General features: G+C 37.8%; 1 protein-coding gene across 3 annotated transcripts in view; it reads left to right on the forward strand.

Annotated features, from left to right (window-relative positions):
- The window catches only part of RALGPS2 (Ral GEF with PH domain and SH3 binding motif 2), a 155865-nt gene extending 140646 nt beyond the window's left edge, over positions 1-15219 (forward strand). For all 3 annotated transcript variants that reach the window (XM_004761986.2, XM_004761987.2, XM_004761988.2), the window contains 3 exons: positions 4538-4643; positions 6778-6869; positions 9528-15219. In XM_004761986.2, the coding sequence (XP_004762043.1) occupies positions 4538-4643; positions 6778-6869; positions 9528-9557 (228 nt within the window). In that variant the 3' untranslated portion in view covers positions 9558-15219. The remainder of the gene's footprint in view (positions 1-4537; positions 4644-6777; positions 6870-9527) is intronic.
- Positions 15220-18845: the final 3626 nt, after the last annotated feature.

Below are 18845 nucleotides of genomic sequence, written 5' to 3' on the forward strand. Positions count from 1 at the left end.
AATTTAATATGGACTTTATAAAAAATGATATGTCTGTTGAATTTCTTAGATACTTATATTGTAGTTACATAGAAATACATTCTTACGCTATACATTGAAATATTTAAGACTCCGTTTTATGATGTCTGCAGTTCAAAAAGATCAAGCAAATGCACAAAATGTAGATTTGTGGGTAACCACTGTGGCATTCTTTCAACTTTGTAGTTTCAGCCTTTGAAAATTAAAAGTTGGAGAGAAAAAAATGACTAATGAAAATATACCTGTTCATAAAAGTCTATAAATGCAGAAGGGGGATCTCCAGAAGCCCATAAACCCATACGTTTTATACTTTTTTTGCCTGTGAGGAACAGAATAGGCTTGGCAGTGTGGACTAACTGGGGAGACCAAAGGGCGGCTCCTATTATGTCTGTATTTTTAGATGGGCCTTTTTTTTTTTTTTAAAGATTTTATGTATTTGAGAGAAAGAGCACAAGCAGGGGTGGTGTGGGGAGGGGCAGAGAGAAAGGGAGCAGGAGAGTCCCTGTTGAGTAGGGAGCCTGACACAGGGCTCAATCATGACCTGAGCTAAAGGGAGATGCTTAACCCACTGAGCCACCCAGGAGCCCCTTGTTGGATGTCTTAAAATGAAAACATTCACTCTTCTTGGATGTCTTAAAATGAAAACATTTACTGTAAAAATACCCTTTAATGGAAGTTAATTCATTGTAAAAAAAAAAAAAAAAATTTGCAGGTATGTTAGAACCCATTACTGTGTGGCAGAGAGGAAATAAATACTGCTTGCTTAGTTAAAATTTTAAAGACCCAAGACTGCACCTGAAAAGAAATCTGTAACAAAACTAAAGACGTTCCACAGCTCCGTGAGAATAAAACAGACACTAGAAAAGGGGAAAGAGGAGATAAATAGAAGATGAAATGTAAGTGGCTAATAAACATGAAAAGATGATCAACCTTATTAGATATAGAAAATGCAGATTAAAGAAGATGCCCTCTTTTGCTATTAGGCAAAAAATTTGAAGATTCTTAACAGAGCCTTGGCCATGGTATAGGGAAACATAGGCTATTGTCCATGGTTTTCAGAAATTTAAATTGGTATTGCTTTTGTGGTGGGCAGTCCTAGTCCATATTTAACTTAATAACAACCAGCGGTTCCTTTTCTGGGAATCTGTCCTGTGGGAATCCTTGAACAAGTACACAAAGATACCTGTCGAAGAATATTTCTGTAATGTTTACAATAGACGTCTATAAAGACTCAAAATACTTACCAATAAGGAAGTACCAATAAGTGAAAACCAGAAATCAGAGTACACATATGCCCCCATTAGTACAGTGGACCCTTAAACAACTAGGCTGGAGGCACCTACCCCATCTCCCTTCCACACCTGTGCATTTGAAAATCTGTGTATAACTTCGAGCTCCCCAAAAACTTAACTACCAGTAGCCTGCTATTGGTCAAAAGCTTTACCAATAACATAAGTGGTTGATACATTCCATGTATTATACATATTATATGATGTGTTCCTACAATAAAGTAAGCTAGAAAAACTGTTAAGAAAATAATAAGAGGGGGGCGCCTGGGTGGCTCAGTGGGTTAAGCCGCTGCCTTTAGCTCAGGTCATGGTCTCAGGGTCCTGGAATCGAGCCTTGCATCGGGCTCTTCTGCTCAGCCGGGAGCCTGCTTCCCCCTCTTTCTCTGCCTGCCTCTCTACCTACTTGTGATCTTTCTCTCTGTCAAATAAATAATTTTTTTTTTTTTTTAAATCGTAAGGGGGTACCTGGGTGGCTTAGTGGGTTAGGCTTCTGCGTTCAGCTCAGGTCATGATCCCGGGGTCCTGGGATCAAGCCCTGCATTGGGCTTTCTGCTCAGCGGGGAGCCTGCTTCCCCGCCCCCCTCTCTGTGCTGCGCTGCCTACTTGTGATCTCGCTCTCTGTCAAAGAAATAAATAAAATCTTAAAAAAAAAAATCATAAGAAAAAATACACCTACTGTAATGTATTTATCAAAAAAATCCACATTTTAAGTAGACCTGCATAGTTCAAACCCATGTAGTTCAAAGGTCAGCTATATATGAAAACCAGCAGAATCAAAAAAGTGTTTGGTGTAAATGCATACAGAAAGGGCAAGCATTTGTTTTCGTGATTTTTCTGTGTGGATAACCAATTTTCCTGGCATCATTTATCGAACAATTCATTCTTCCTTCCTCAGTCTGCAGAGTCCACTCTTGTCACATGAATTTGCATCTCTTGACTTCCAGTGCCCTATTTGTGTGTTCCTGTCCTGTAGCCCATGGCCTCAGTTACTGTAGCTTTATGAGCCTTAATGAGGGCAGGTCCTCAGCATGTTGGCTATTTCTGCTCCTTTGCTCTTGTATATAAATTTTAGAATCGGCTTCTCAAGTTCTGGAAAACGCTACTGAAATTTTTATTGAGATGACACTGAATCTGTATAAGTCAGTTTAGCATCTTTACAAGTCAGACCATCTTCTTCATCTCATGGTATTTCTTCATTGGTTTATGTCTTCTTGGATGGATGCCTTTTATCAGTTTTACTTCTCCTGTATATCTTTTTGTCACGTGTATTGCTAGGTACCTCTCTTAGAAGTGACTTTTCTATTTCTCATGTATAGAATTACAGTTGAGGGACACCTGTGTGGCTCAGCTGGTTAAGCGTCTGATTTTGGCTCAGGTCATGATCCCAGGGTCCTGAGATTGAGTCCCACTTCTCAGGACCTGCTTCTCCTCCTGCCTGCTTCTCCCCCAATTGCGCTTTCTCTCTCTGTCTGACAAATCAATCAGTCAGTCTTTAGAATTACACTTGATTTTCATACTGATCTTTTCCAAGTGTCCTGGTTGTACCTTCTCTTTCTCTCTGACCAATTAATCAGTCTGTCTGTCTCTAAAATTACAGTTGATTTTCATACTGATCTCTTCCAAGTGTCCTTGCTCATCATTCTTAACTCATTTGGTAGATATGAGTGGATTTTCCTTGTCAGTATTATCATCTGTGAGTAATGGCTTTTTACTTCTTCCTTACACTTACACCTTTTATTTCCTTTTTGTTATCCTGTTAAGCTGACTAGGTCTTCAAATTCTCCATTGAATTGAAGTAGCAATGATGGGTATCCTTACCTTGATACTGATTTTGAAATGTTTTTAGCATTTTACCTTTGAGTGTGTGTGTTGCAGGGTTTTGGTTTGGGGATTTATTTATTTATGGTCTTTTCCTGCTTTATTTTGGTTTGGTTTTTGTGTAAGTTTTGGTTTACTTGGTGGATACTCTTTATTGAATTATAAAATTCCTTTCTATTCCTACTCTGTTGCAAATACACATTATATTTTTTCAAAAGCTTGTTGGGTAAACTAAGTTGAATGTATTTGTTTTCCTTTTTAATCTATTAATATGGTGATTTAGTTTAGTAATTTTTCTGAAGTTAGTTTCTTTAAAGTTGAACTCATCTTGCTTTCTCGAAATAAACCCACTTTAGTTGCTTTAGTTGATTTCTAACATTAAACCAACCTCACATTCCTCAGATAAATCCAAATTGGTCATCATATATCAGTTTTTGGGTTTTTTTTTTTTTTTAAGATTTATTTATTTATTTTAGAGAGTGAGAGAATCTCAAGCAGACTTCATGCTGAGCGTGGGGCCCAACGTGGGGCTCCATTTCACAACCATGAGATCATGACCTGAACGGAAACTAAGAGTCAGACACTCAACTGAGACTGTACTACCCAGACGCTCCATTAGGTTTTTTATACACCAATATTTTGCTTAATATTTTTTCATTTATGGTCATGAATGAGATTAACCTAATTTTCTATTCTTTTCTAATAGCTCTTTTTTCCATTATATTTATTTCAAGTATAGAAAAGTAACAAGCATACTAAGAATACCTTTTTTAAGAAATAAAGTAAGAATATATTATTAAGAATTGTCTGGGTCACCAGGGTGACTCAGTTTTGATCCTCAGGGTCATAAGTTCAAGCCCCGTGTTGGGCTCCAGACTGGGCTTGGAGCCTACTTAAAAAAAAATTTTTTTTTGTCTGATAGTACTGCTGGTTTAGTAAATCATCAGGTTTCAGATAATAACCCTATTACATTGTATACTTTAAAGTTATGCTGTGTTAATTATATCAATAAAGCTGGGTAAAAAGAAGATAAAACCCCGATTAAAATGCAGGTGTGTTTCCTAAGAAAAGAGGGGTTTGGGGCAGTGTAGTAAGGAACAGAAAAAAAAACCACAATGATGAATTTATTAGACCCAGCGACAGATCATGCTTTTTTGGGACTCGAGACTCAGATAGTTAGGTTTTGATGAAGAGTTGAAGCTAGGAAGGATCTGAAGAGTAGTAGACTATCTAAAGGGGACGTGCCTACATGGAATTTAGTAGTAAGTCAAAAGACTGTGAGCAGACTCGACCAACATGAAGTCACAAATCTTACCTCTCGTGGGAGAAACTGAAAATGTGCTTATCCTTAATTTTCACTTAGGATGCGCCATAAATTTGGTGTTTCCATTAATGATCTTTTTATCTCTCAGTTCAAATCAACATCAAATAAGAACGTATCTGTGGTAGGATGGATGGTAATGATGGCGGATGACCCAGAACACCCAGATCTCTTCCTGCTGACTGACTCTGAGAAAGGTGAATCATTAGAATATCTAGTGTTTAAGGTACTGCAAGTATATAACATTCAGTTGGTCCAAACGTAGTTTAACTGGAATACTTGACCAGGAGCATGTTTATGGGGTTTTGTCTTTTGGGAAATAATCCTGTCACGTGATGTGTAATAATAATATCCATTTTTTTGGTATCAATATCTATTATAAGCATATTTTCTTTGCTGTCTGGGCATAAGCTTGCAATTAAAAGCCCGAGTAATCCTTGGGGAGCTAAGAACCAGGCGGGGGTGGGGGGGCAGCGCGGCGGGAAGGAGGGAACTGGGGAATCTGTTACCTTAAAATCTCAGACATTTGCTATATATATAGGTAGTACCCCTTCATCTGTACCCTGAAATAAATTGCTTTTCTTCTGAATGTGGCAGAGGTTTTCCTCTAACTGATTTTGTTCCATTGTTTTTAATTAAGTTAATTGGTTATTTAACTCCTATCACTTTCCAAATAAGTAGAGTTAATAATTAATACTTTGCTTACAGTGTAGGGAGAGACTTATGGATGGCATTATTGACTGTTGACCAGAGGAGTTTTTTAAGTGGATCAGAGAAGTTGGAGGGTGGGCTGTGTAGAATCACACCATGTGCATCTCTAAGTTGGAAGCCGCGACCCATGTGATTGCTGCTCTTCCTTCATAACAACTGCCAGCTGTTGATAAGCACCTCAAAGGAAGCCAGACAGGAAATGCATCATATCTGCCCAGAATCTTAAACTGCAGCAACTCACCACTGAAATGATAATTATTGGCTATGCACCTATAATTTGACCTCTATTCAGAATGTATTTTGTATTTTGTATCAACAGATACTCTGCTTTTAGAATATTGAAACATTTTAAGTGAAAACTTAAGCAAATATGTTGTATATAGAAAAAAATAATAGTAGCAGAATGTCTCATTTTGAGATGTAATAGATTGACTTACGGAACAAGAACTCCCTATTCAGCATTCTGATTTCAAAGTCCCTGCTCCAGCCCCAAATCTCAAAGGCATTACTCATAAAATTACATTTTAAGGAGATCATTTTCATTGGGCTTAGTTAACAAATTCTTTCTTTCAGTTTCCCTAGTGTGGCTTGATAAAAGTATTTCCAAGTAGCCAAGGTTTTTGTGCCATCTGTACTAACAGTCTTTCAGAGCGGGAGTGAGAAAGTAGATAAATGGCAGCTTTATTGGAGGTATGCCTTCAGTTCAAGTCGGTCTCATGTCCACGTCTGAGCTCAGCAAGTAAAACAGTATTATTTAACATTAAACATTTGGTGAACTCTTGCTTCTGAAAGTGAAAAAGTTCTCTGAGTGTTCCAGTCTCAAAGGAAAGCTCCATCATGCCTAAAGGAAGGTCAGGCTCTTGGACCATTGAATGCAGTAAAAAAGGAGGGAGTAGAATTGGAAATGAATTGAGAAATAAAAACTTAGGTCAGTAAAAAAAGGGAATAAAGCTCAGCCTAGGGCAGCCTTCAGTATGTAAATCCTTTCCTTTTTCAGTTTATCACCTCAGTACACAAAACTGTATAAGATATATTTATTATATGTCAGTCTTGAATTAGTCAACGCAAGGTCTAATATGCATAGCACAGATTAATTTCTGATTTTCTCAAAAAGGAAAGTGACTCTTCAGATTTTCCCAGAAATCTGTGATAATTTCGGCAAATGTAACTAACACCTAAAAGCATAGTTGATGTTAACTAATTAATCCTTAATCACGTTATATACCTCTGTTTAAGTGTTAAACTTGTTAAAGCGCTTTGCCTGTAAAAATTTAGTATTAACATATTCTGTACTCTCAGTCCCACATACAAATCTAGAGGAGCCAAACAGTTCTTTCATTTGGGTATACTTTACTGCAAAGAACATTTAAGGAGACAAAAATGGTTCTCTTCAAATTCGTAAACAGCAAAACGGTGACTTTCTGAATAACTGATAGCGTGTGAACATAGCATAGAGAACTCTTCTTTTTATTTGTATTAGAAAATCAGATGCTTGAGACAGAATTCTGAAAACTGAGAATTCTAGTCGTGTTTTATTTTGCTCTTTGATATCGGGCTAAATTAATATATGTCAGGATCCTTAAAATTTTATCATTTTTCCCTTGTTTCTAATAACTTTAGGAAACTCATACAAGTTTCAAGCTGGCAACAGAATGAATGCGATGCTGTGGTTCAAGCATCTGAGTGCAGCTTGCCAGAGCAACAAGCAGCAGGTGAGCAGCGGCTCCTGGCCTCAGGACGCTCATCCCTGGGAGCCCGTGAAAGAGAGTTCCAGGGGAAGTCGTCAGACTAACTTGATGCAGGAAGCAGGGAAATGATACTGTTTTTATTCTTTTTCTTATTGACAGCAGTCAGCAATGTATGAAGTCCACGTTTTAGTGAGGAGATAGTCAATAAAATAATGAAAAAAAACAAAATCTCAAATGCTTAAACTATATAGAGAACAATATAAACTATATAAGGAAAACAGAAGTATGTGATACAGAGGGATAAGAGTAGATGTAATTTAATAAGAGTGAGCAACAGAGATCTGCCTGAAGACATTGACGTGAGTGACAAGAAGGAACAGCCTTGTGAAGATCAGGGGAGCAATTGTCTGGTGGGGGGCACAGAGGGTTCAAAGCTCCTGAAGCTGGAAGGAGCTGAAGGTGTTCAAAAGAGGCAGATGTAGCCCATGTCAGTAGAATATAGTGAGAGACAAGAAAAAATAGAGCCCCAGGGAGGTAAGACTTAGATAGCACTTTAATAAAAATTGTTCTGATTCATCTTTATTAATAACGATACGGCTTTCTGTGGTGGCAGCAAAACCCAGAACCATTTGGATTTGTTTGTTTTTATTTCACCAAAACAAAGATGGTCTAATTCAGACACTTTTCAGCTGCAGAGGAGAAATGAAGCCATGATGTTGTTTTCCCCAAACCCTGTTGCAGAGCTGAAGTTGAGCCATGAATTGGTAGAAAAGATGTGAAGTAAACATAACTACAGTTATGGAAATACTTGTAGTCCTTTTGTAGGCCAGTTTTTAGTTGGATGTATTTGAAGACCATTGACTTCAGGTACTGACATTCAAAAGTGTACAATTAAGTGTTATCCGTGGCTGATTTTGATACTATAATACATGACATAAGTTTATATCATCTGTTAAAAGTTTTTTTCACCCTGTACTGTCAGGATCAAAGTTGTACCCCTTTTTTGATAAAAGAAGCAGCTAAGTCTCAAATGCTAAACAACATATGCAGGGTTAGACAATCAAATATCTTTATCTTTTAGGTCCATTCTTTTTAAATATTATTAGAATAGGCTCTGTTCTCTTAGAATTTTTATTTCATATATACATATATATGTGTATATATGAACGACTGCTAGCAGCATTGGTATCATTTTTAGTACCCTCCATTAAGGACATGAAATGCCATAGAACAAAGTCAGCTTTTTTCGCCTTTGTCAAGTTAGGGTCTGGGACAGAATGAAAGAAACAGACCTTCTTTTGCCTAGACTGAGCTTATGTGCAACTCAGCTTACACTTAAAGTATTAGTATTAAGTACACTTAAAGTGTGCTTAAAGTATTGTGTCATTTTTTTTTTAAATCTCAGATTTCAAGATTAATATAGACGCCAACATAAAGGTTCAGTTTCTTTCACTATATTAGCAGACCTTCTAGCTGAACAAGTATAAGTAGGTTTTTTTTATTTGTTTGTTTGTCCGTGTACTTGGGAGAATCAGAATAGTAGTAACAAATAGAACAAATAGAAGCTGTAAAATGTGAAAATTTTTGGTAGAAGACTCTGATTCACTCAAGTACAATACCTTAAGTCACATTCAAGGAACTTAGGAGGAAATGAACTTACACTCTATTTAAACATGGGTTTCTTACAACCAGACTGAGAATTTATACTTTAAGTACTTGAGCATTTGTATTGCACTTGATTTATGATTCAGTTATGATTGTGTTATTACAGAAGGCGACATGTAAAAAAGATTCCCCCTCTTTTTTCCTTGAATATCCTAGGTTTTCAGAAAAAGATTGCTGAAGTGATAGTTGTTGAGCTGTTTTAAAGGACAGAGAAATGACCTCTGAAGTGGGAGTTTCTCTCCCACTACAGGTTTAGAAAACAGTAAGAGTTAAGAGTGTTTTTAACATGGTGAAACCCTCTTTGGTCCTTGACTAGAGGACTCATCAGCTGATTTTCAAAAACAAAATATATTCATATTTCAAAGATTTATTGTGGGATTTCTCTTCACTACAATGTGGACTTCCTGTCTTACTGTTGGTTTCTATAAGGAATCGAATTAAACCTGGTCCAGTCTGTAAGCCTCACACTGTAACCTGATGATTTTTCAGAGTCACCAGGTGTCAGATCAGAATTTATCTAGCAATGAGTTTTATTCTTTTACACTTAATTTCATGATGATTTCACAAAGAAATTTTTAGAAATGTTCATTATAAAATTATCCATGCTGGATTTTAAAATGTGCACGTAGGAATTCCTGGTAATAGAGATAATGAGAAAACAGATGATATGTCCCTTTGTCAGAGTGTCACCCTGACGAGAGCCATGCTGCTTTTCTTGTTCGCTTGCTCACTCAGCGGACATCTGCTGAGTGCCCTGTGGTAGGCAAGAAAGATACTGTCTCCACCCTTTCTTCCGTTCCAATTTCAGTTTCTAGAAAGAGAGGATTAACTCTGTGATTTTCTCAAAAATGTTCTAGCATATTTTATTCATTATTCATAAATGATTGCTGTACCTTGCGTCAAAATTCCTTTTCTAAGAAAGTTATCTGGGATTAAAATAATGAAGAAAGATAAGAAATAGTACTTTGAAAAGCACCTTTTAAATACTATCAATTTTGTACTGCTTATATTTTTAAGGTTCCTACAAACTTGATGACTTTTGAGTAAAAGCCTAAGAAAGAAGCAAGGTGAACTATTGCCCCTAAGTGAGAGCAAGTTGCTGATGAAAGTGCCAGCTATAAGCCAGCTCTGAACCTGGAGGAGCCCAGAGGCTGCGTCTCAGCCTTTGGTGTTCTGAACCAAAAAAGCACTAATTTCAGGGAATGAAGTGAGATATTCCCAGAGAACAAATTGGAGTTCTAAAACAAACTGCCATGGACCACGCTTCTTTTCTCTGAACTGACCTGCGGAAACCACTGCCTTAAAAGAATGAAAGGAAAACCAACATGAAACACCAAATAGTGTGTGTGAATCTTCTGGCGGTGCTGTGCTTGGAATAGATCGTAGCTAATTTGCATTTCTTTTAACTTTGTACTAATTTTGGAGGGGGGAATCGCCTTTTTTTTAGATACACTTTAAAAAGGAAAAGCATTGCTTATGGGTTATATGAGGGGCTGGTGTTGAACGGAGGCATGAAGATGCTCTGCCCGAGAAGAGTGGGGTGTGCCCAGCCGCCTGACCTGGGGTGGGGGGCGCTCTCTGCTCCCAGTTGTGTGCGGCCCCCCTGGCTCTCCCACGGCTACAGTTTCAGAATTAGACATGTTCATAATATGAGTTGTTGGGGTTCGTTTGGGATTGAGGGCGGGGGTTATTTGGGATGAGGGGAGTTTTGTTTTGTTTTGTTTTTTAACACTAAACTTGGGAAATTTAGAACTGTATGGGGAACATCATTTCTTAGAGGAGGCATCAAGGCTGAATGTTCCTAGTCCAGACACTTTTCAAGTGGGCTCCAGAAAACATGGTTGTTTTTAACTGGGTTTAAAATTTAGCCTTCTGTATGAATTCATTGTTGGACTATAAATCTGCTTAGGAAAGAACCATAATCCCAGTCTAAACTTTTCTGGGGTTTTACAGTAATTACATTTTTTTTTTCAAGTTAATTGAATTATCCCTTCTACCAGTCACTGGTGATTTTTGTCGTCAAGATGATATACTGATCTTTCATCAGGATATTTTCTTTTACAGTGTTTAATGTACACAATGCCAGGTTTTTTTTTTTATTACTCATGTTCATTATTTTTGTTAAATATGAGATTCAGGATCACATTTGTTTAAAAGAGCTTCCACATATGTATTTGTATATGTATTTTATTATAAGGCACACAAAATAATTTAAAAAGGGAAGAAGGTGAAAGATTGAGATTCTGGGAATCTTAAGTATCAAAACTTTCCTTCCTATATGTAACTTTCCTTTATTACAAAACACTTTTCTAAAAACGTACTATAGGTCCCAGCCATGAAACCATATTTTGTCAGTAGTTGGCCAAGCTGTTTTGGGAGAGCTCTTCCATGCAACAGCGCATTTAATTCCCAGAATAAATGTTGAATTGCAGAAAGAAAGAAAAAAGTCTCAAGGTGAACTGCCTTCGAGTTTTAACAAAAAATGGCATTTTAATAAAGGCCACACTTCAGATGTTAGAAACTCATGGGGCATCCTATAGTTTAGCAGTGGCCCAGAATAAGAAATGCTTTTTGACTGATCTCTTCCAATAAACTTGTAATACTTTGGGCCTCACATAAAATTTCTCACATTTGCATTCTTAAAGAATTTCATACTTTTTTTTAAGTAATCTTGAGGCCATGAAGCTTAAATATTAAATAGAAAATATTGCCCACAGGATAATTAGCTAAGAGTCTATCCAGAGGAAAGTAGAAGAGCTTTTGGAAAGGATGTTAAGAGTTCAGATATTTTTCTCATATAGCACAGTTAGAAATTACCATTATTTCCGGTTTTGTGGACAGTGACGTGGGCTGGAGAGGGCAGAATATTGCCTATGCTAAGTGATTACTCAATTAATGATCTCCCAGGCTTAACCCACATTGGGTACATAGAGACCACCTGCATCGCCAGCAGTATTACTATATAGACCTTGCACATCTTTCATTTTACATTTTTTAAATTCCTTAATTGTGTATTTTCTCTTCAGAAATAAGTTTTTAACAGTGTATGTGCTTTTTAAAAATACTGTGGATAAGAACCCTGTGGATTTTTTTATGATTATTTTGTTTGTCATAAATAAGCTACTAGATACATTTAACCATATTTAGCTTAACCATATTTGAGGAGATTTGCAACTGGAAGTCAGAGCCTGACATCACACCATGCCAAAGAGAGAGCTAAACTGGAAGGTGTGTTTGATGTTTCAGCTCTAACATTAAGGTATACGTGCACAGGGAAAGAATAGTGTTCAGATTTGGTGAATAGTCCTCGTATAGAATTGCGGCCTCTGACTGAGCAAAACTCTTTTAACTGTGCGGTAAAAGTAGACATGGTTCTTCTCTCTTCAAATCTGTCTATTCAAAAGATTAGATAGTGCTTTTGAAGATTATTTTAGCATTTGAGACAAATGGAAACCAGTCAGCTTAGGTGAGTTTTCAATCTATAATTCACCAAACGACATAATAATTCAAGCAAAGAAAATAGGTCACCAAAATATATTAAATATTTAGGTAGTTTATTAGTAGGAAGATGAAATTTTTTTCTTCTTATTAAGCTTATGCTTATTTAGTAAATCAGTGACTCAAAAGCTTGAAATTTCTATCATATTAAGCTCATTTGTTTCTCTCCTAGCCAAGAACAACTCATTAGAAATTCCATTATAATTTAAATTTAAGCTAATTTATGAATAGCATAAATATTGGCATACAGTCTGGTGTATTGGTATATAATACTAGCCAAAATACAGTTTGACGCACATCTCATATTTTTCCACAGTTTATCTGACCATAAAAGCTTATTTTCACACAGAAGTAACATCAGTTTTTAAAATACAACTATAAAAAGAACTATAAAACTATACAACTATACGAACTATAGTTATATAGTTTACACAATTATAAAAACAATAATGACCTTCAGAGTACTAGTTTTGGTTTCATGCCCCCTCTGTGTTTGGACTTTGCTTTATTTTTTTCAGAGGTATTATTTTTACTATAATCTCCAGACTATAAGCTTTGAAAGAGAACTGATCAAACATACCTTCTATAGCATTTTCTTCACTATGTAAATATTATTTGTATAAATATAGCAAAAAGGGATCCAAACAATACCTATTTTTTTTTCCTCCCTGGGTATGTGCTCCAAGGACAATTATTTTTCTGTGTAGAAAACGCCATACAACTGTCACACTACCTTTTGTGCAGACTGTCTTGGTATTGAGTCTTTCCATATGTCAAGAGTTAGGGTATTCTTTGCTCCCAAGTTTTTGTAAGTGGCTTGATTTCTCTTACAGTTTACTTCTAGAAGAGCCCAAGGAGCACTGCTGATATAGCGGGGGAATGGTTGCTGACTGTGGTGTATGCAGCCCACGGATTAGTTGAACTGTGGACCCCGGGATTACTAGAATTTACCTGGCCCCCTGAGTTGAGCAGTCTTCCACGCTTAAACCTGTGAGCCGTACACCTTTCCTACTGAAAACACCTTTCTAAAACTATACGGCATTAATTGGAAATCCATAATAATAATAATAGTAGACTTCATCCATTAACTTTTTAGAAGAATGTATCCACTATTGATTTCCTTTTTGTTTTCTGAGGTACATTCCTTTCCATCCATTCTTAAACCACCATATTACCTTCTTCTGCCAATAAGGGGGAACAGTGTTGCTTCGCAGAGATAATCTCTAATAAAAGAACTCCTCTGCTTCAGAGGCTTTTGAAATCCTTGGATCCCTTTTTGAAAGTGAAGATGAGCTTGCCCGGGCTCCGATGGAACAGTGGCACTGCTGTTGCACAAGGAGACGATACAGAGCATGTGGTGAGGCTTGCCTGGCCTTTTTGGTGATCTTCTAGGGCTTGCTTTCATTTTCTCTCTCCTTTTATACTACTTTTTCAAGCATAGTAAATTTATGGTTTTACAGCCAGATTGGTATTCTGTTTTTTCTAAGCTTTAAGATACAAACATTGTTATTTAATCACATTGATGAGCATTATTTTCAACGTGAAGTCAACCGTTTCAAAATGATCTAAGTCCTTTTTGGTCTTGCTCCCCTAAAAATGGCTTGTAATTAAAGTGACTTTTTTTTTCCCCATTTAGAGGATTCTGATGAAAGATCTGTACATGCAAACTCTTAAAAGTTGTTGAGAGCAATTTCATTACACCAGTATCTTAAGCTGTAGTGTGGGGAAAATTTGGTCAGTGCCTTAACAATTTGAAGACCAATTTTAGGGCATCAAGTATGACAATAATCATTTGCCCTCTAAACTCCTTTTATTTCAGGAGTGTGTGCTATCCCTCTCTCCACCAGCTTACTCTTTGTCCCGGCAAGTGTAAGAGAGTCTGTAGAGATGCCTCTGGGTCATTGCCGCAGCCCTCCTAGGTCATGAGTCTTTTCAGACAAGCTCCCTCCCTGCTCCTCTCCTGATGAAAAACCCATCAAATCAACCTTTAGATGAGCACTTTTAAAAACAGCTTTGAAGCACGTCCATACAGCTGAGTTTGTTTTTATGTTGTGTTGGTGGTAGTGGTGGTTTTGAGCATCGGTTTAATTATAAGGCCTTTTAGAAAATCCCTAAAAGAATACATTACAGCCAGAAAGAATTTGTTTGGGGTCTTATTAAAGCTACTGAAGTCTTGCCATGAGATACAACCAAAAATGAAGTTGAGATTGCTTCATTCTTAAATTTAAATAAGACTCAGAACAAACAGGCAGTCACTTAACCTACCAGATACTATTGTTTCATTAGAAATACTATGGCAGGAACATGAAAACAATTCCAATATATAAATTGAAAGGGAAGCTAAGAGACTAGCTTTCTTAGTCAAAACAAAACTTGGAAGCATTTTGCTTCTCTGAGACTCTTAAAAGATCTGAAGCTACTGTTCAACTGAGTCAAAATGATATTTTCACATTTTTTAAGGGCCAGTATGTTCTGGAATAGGGAAGTAGACATAGTCTTTAAAGCCAGATCAAGGGTTGACTGATCCTTCAGGGTTAGTAGTAGTAGTTAAATTTTGCTTCTAGCATTTGGCCTGTGAAGTGGTGATGGAATTAAAGGAATGGAATGTAAAAGTGCTTTGAAAGGATTGAAGTTTTTTTTTAATAGACCAGTTGAAAATTTTATAAATATTCATGTGCTTTAGATATCAGTTAGCGAATATTCCATTTCCTCTAAAGATACTATCACCTATTAGGACTATTCACAAATACAGTCCAATAATCATTGACTTGTCAGGCCAGACACAGTAGCTGCTTATAAGTCACCAGACTCTGAAGAGTTTCAACATCTTAATTGTTGACAAATGTACTGTTTTTACAACCCACTGAAGCGTGTATATGTGGGGAGGGGGTGGGGAACTCGTTCACAGTGTAATCTAAAGGAGATAAACATCTGTGGGGGTACATAGCCGATGAGGATGATGAGATACAGGAAAACACAAGCCATTTTTATTCTTTATTCCAGTTAACTTGAGGTACTCTAATGATGAAGCACTCGATTGCACTATGACCTCCCTGAGTGATGTGCAGCTTGGTTCCTCTCTCACTTTTTGTTTCTCCTTAATATGCAGATGTGAGTGTGAGATCTTCAGTGTGTTTGCATAAGCTAACTTAAAATGAATTTAAGTACAGTTTTCTGAAATATTTCTATTGAAATAAATTACTTAAAAATACAGATTGTGTGGGAGTGATTTGTTGCCGTATTTACATTTCTGTCATTAATTTCTAAAGTGCATTTTATCATTAAGTTTTAAATAAGTGCTCTAACGTGATCTTTTTCTCATTCTAAACTAGTTGGCAAGGGTTTTCTTGGTACAGAAAGCTGCCGTCTGGGTGCACTTGAGTTGTTCTTCCCTGTCCTGGAATGGGGATACGCTCTGGCATGCTGACGATGGGGTCTGGGGGAATAGGGGCCACAAGTCTGGTACATCCAACTTCATCTTCCCACTCCCAGGTATATGATGTGGTAGGAGCAGTCCCCAAAGAGGCCTTCTTTGCTAGTACATACCGTATTTCATGGTTTCTCAGAAGTACAGAAATAGCCCTCTGGAGTCTCCTCCCATAAGGCATTGGCTGAGGTGCTGGTTATGCCCTAAGAATTTCTCTTGAGCTTGCCTCTAAGAACTAGTTTTCAACAGTTTCCTCACCTCTCTAATGGCCTTTGAAAATTTTCAGTGTCCCTGAATTGGAACCAAAAGAGAGTGACAATCCTCCGATGGGGCCAAACCTGTCTTTACTACTTCACACAGCACCGCCTTTGGCAGGAGCTTTCCATATGTGCACACTTGGTTTCTGGGTTCCCTTTTCTGCCTCATTAGTTGTTGGTCTTTGAGCCAGGATAAACGTACTTGTACCTCAGAGATACTGTGTTTTTTTACAAACTAAGGTTTGTGGCAACCCTGCTTTGCACAAGTCCGCCATTATTCCGACAGTACTTCCTCACTTTGAGTGTCTGTCACATTATGGTAATTATTTCAGATTTCTTTCATTATTACGGTGTTTGTTCTAGTGATGTATGATCGATCAGTGATCTACTACTGTAATTGTTGGAGGGTGCCACAAGCCGTGCCCGTTTATAAGACAAAAGAGAATACAGCAAATGATGTGTGTGTGCTGACCACTCCACCAACTGGCCGTTCCTCCCATTTCTCCCTGTCCCTAAGACACAAATACGCAAATTAAACCAATTAATAACCCTGCAGTGGCCTGTCTCTGTTCAAGTGAAGGGAAGAGCTTTAGGTCTCTCATTCTCAATTAAAAGCTAGAAATGAGCTTAGTCAAAAAGCCAAGATAGGCTAAAAGATAGATCCTCTTGCACCAAACAGTTGACCAAGTTGTGAATACAAAAGGAAAGTTCTTGAAGGAAATGAGAAGCCTACTTCAATGAATGTACAAATGACAAAAAAGCAGAGCAGCCTTAGGGCTGAGATGAAGAAAGTTTTAATAATAGGGAGAGAAGATAAAACAGTCACAACATTCCCTTAAACCAAAGCCTCTTCAGGAGCAAGGCCCTAACTCTCTTCAATTCTGTGAAGAAGGAGCAGTGGGGAAGCCACAGAAGAAAAGTTGGAGGCTAGCAGAGGTTTATTTATGAGGTTTAAGGAAAGAAGCCGTCTCCATAACACAGAAGAGCAGGGTAAGGCAGCGAGTTATTCGGAAGATAGAGCTAAGACCCAATGGAGATGAAGCCTTATATTGGAAGAGTCATCTGGGACTTTAACAGTCAGAGGAGTCAACGCCTGACTTCAGGAGAAAGCTGGCTCTCTGGCCAGGTGCTCATGTAGCTGGGAGAAAACCTGGATGACAGCACCTCTGTTTATAACATGGTTTACTGGGTATTTTAAGCCCACTATTGAGACTTACTACTCGGGGAAAAAAAAAGAAAAACCATATATAACTGCTCACCCACAAGCTCTGATGAAGAAGGACAGCAAGGTTCATGCTGCTTTCATGCTTGCTGACACCACACTCGGTATGCAGTTGTGGGTCAAGGAGTAATCTGGCTTCTAAGTCTTATTTAAAAAAAAAAAAAAATTGTGGAGCACCTGACCGGTTCAGTCAGTGGCATGTGCGACTCTTGGTCTCAGGGTTGTGAGTTTGAATCCCACATTGAGTACAGAGATTATTACTTAAAAGTAAAATCTCTTTAAAAAATGAAAAGAAAGGGCGCCTGGGTGGCTCAGTGGGTTAAGCCGCTGCCTTCGGCTCAGGTCATGATCTCGGAGTCCTGGGATCGAGTCCCGCATCGGGCTCTCTGCTCAGCGGAGAGCCTGCTTCCCTCTCTCTCTCTGCCTGCCTCTCCATCTACTTGTGATTTCTCTCTGTCAAATAAATAAATAAAATCTTTAAAAAAAAAAAAAAAAAAATGAAAAGAAATAGATTTCGTAAAGCTACAGCAGGCGCAGATACTGATTCTTCAGATGGATCTGGGCAAAGTAAATTGAAAACCTGGAAGGGATTCACCATTCTAGATGTCATTGAGAAGACTCAGGATTCATGGGAAGAAGTCCAAATACCAACATGAACAGGAGTTTGGAAGAAGTTGATTCTGCCCTCTTACGGATGACTTTGAGGGGTTCGGGCCTTCTGTGGAGGAGGTAACTGCTGAGCTAAAGGACTGGAAGTGAAGAGAGTGGTTTTTTGTTTTGTTTTGTTTTTTTTAAGATTTTGTTTATTCATATGACAGAGATCACAAGTTGGCAGAGAGAGGAAGGGAGGCAGGCACCCTACTGAGCAGAGAGCCCAATGCGGGGCTCAATCCCAGGACCCTGAGATCATGACCTGAGCCGAAGGCAGAGGCTTTAACCCACTGAACCAACCAGGCGCCCCAAGAGAGTCATTTCTTAAGATGGAATCTAGTCCTGGTTAAAATGCCATGACAATTATTGAAATGACTACAAAGAATTTAGAATCTGACATAAACTTAGTGACAAAGCAATGGCAAGTTTTGAGAGGATTGACTCTAATTTTGAAAGAAGTTCTCTTATGGATAAATGCTCTCAAACAGCATTGCATGCTGCAGAGTAATTGTCATGAAAGGGTCCACTGATGTGGCAGACTTCATTGTCCTATTTTAGGAAATTGCTCAGATGGTGGTTAGCGTATTGTAGCAATGCAGTATTTTTTAATTAAGATATGTACATTGGTTTTTTAGACATAACACTGTTGCACACTTAATATACTACAGCACCATGTAAACAATTTTTATATTCACTGGGAAACCAAAAAAGTCATTTGACTCACTTTATTGCAGGGGTCTGGAATCAAACCCACAGTATTTCCAAGGTAAGCCTATAACCATCTTGTTCTCCAAATTTGCCTTAGCTGTTCTAACTCTTCCTCTGTGAATTCTAGGATCATTGTGTCAAGATCAGTGAAAACACTGTTGGTGCTCTTACTGGAATTGTTTGAATTTATATAATTTATATAAAATAGATTTATATAATCTATAAAGAATTAATTTGAGAATTAATAGGTTTTTTTTAAAAGATTTTATTTATTTATTTGACAGAGAGAGATCACAAGTAGGCAGAGAGAGAGAGAGAGAGGAGGAAACAGGCTCCCTGCTGAGCAGAGAGCCCGATGTGGGACTTGATCCCAGGACCCTGAGATCATGACCTGAGCCGAAGGCAGCGGCTTAACCCACTGAGCCACCCAGGCGCCTGAGAATTAATAGTTTTTAAACATTCCCCTTATGAAATAGCTCTGCATTCATTTGTAAGACTTAACATCCATTGCCTTATTGGACTCCCCTATCTTGTTCTGATGGTTTGTCCAGTATGATCCTTTTGTCCTATGA

This window comes from Mustela putorius, unplaced genomic scaffold (assembly GCF_011764305.1).
Source record: "Mustela putorius furo isolate JIRA1106 unplaced genomic scaffold, ASM1176430v1.1 tig00003942_pilon_pilon_pilon, whole genome shotgun sequence".
Taxonomy (NCBI): domain Eukaryota; kingdom Metazoa; phylum Chordata; class Mammalia; order Carnivora; family Mustelidae; genus Mustela; species Mustela putorius.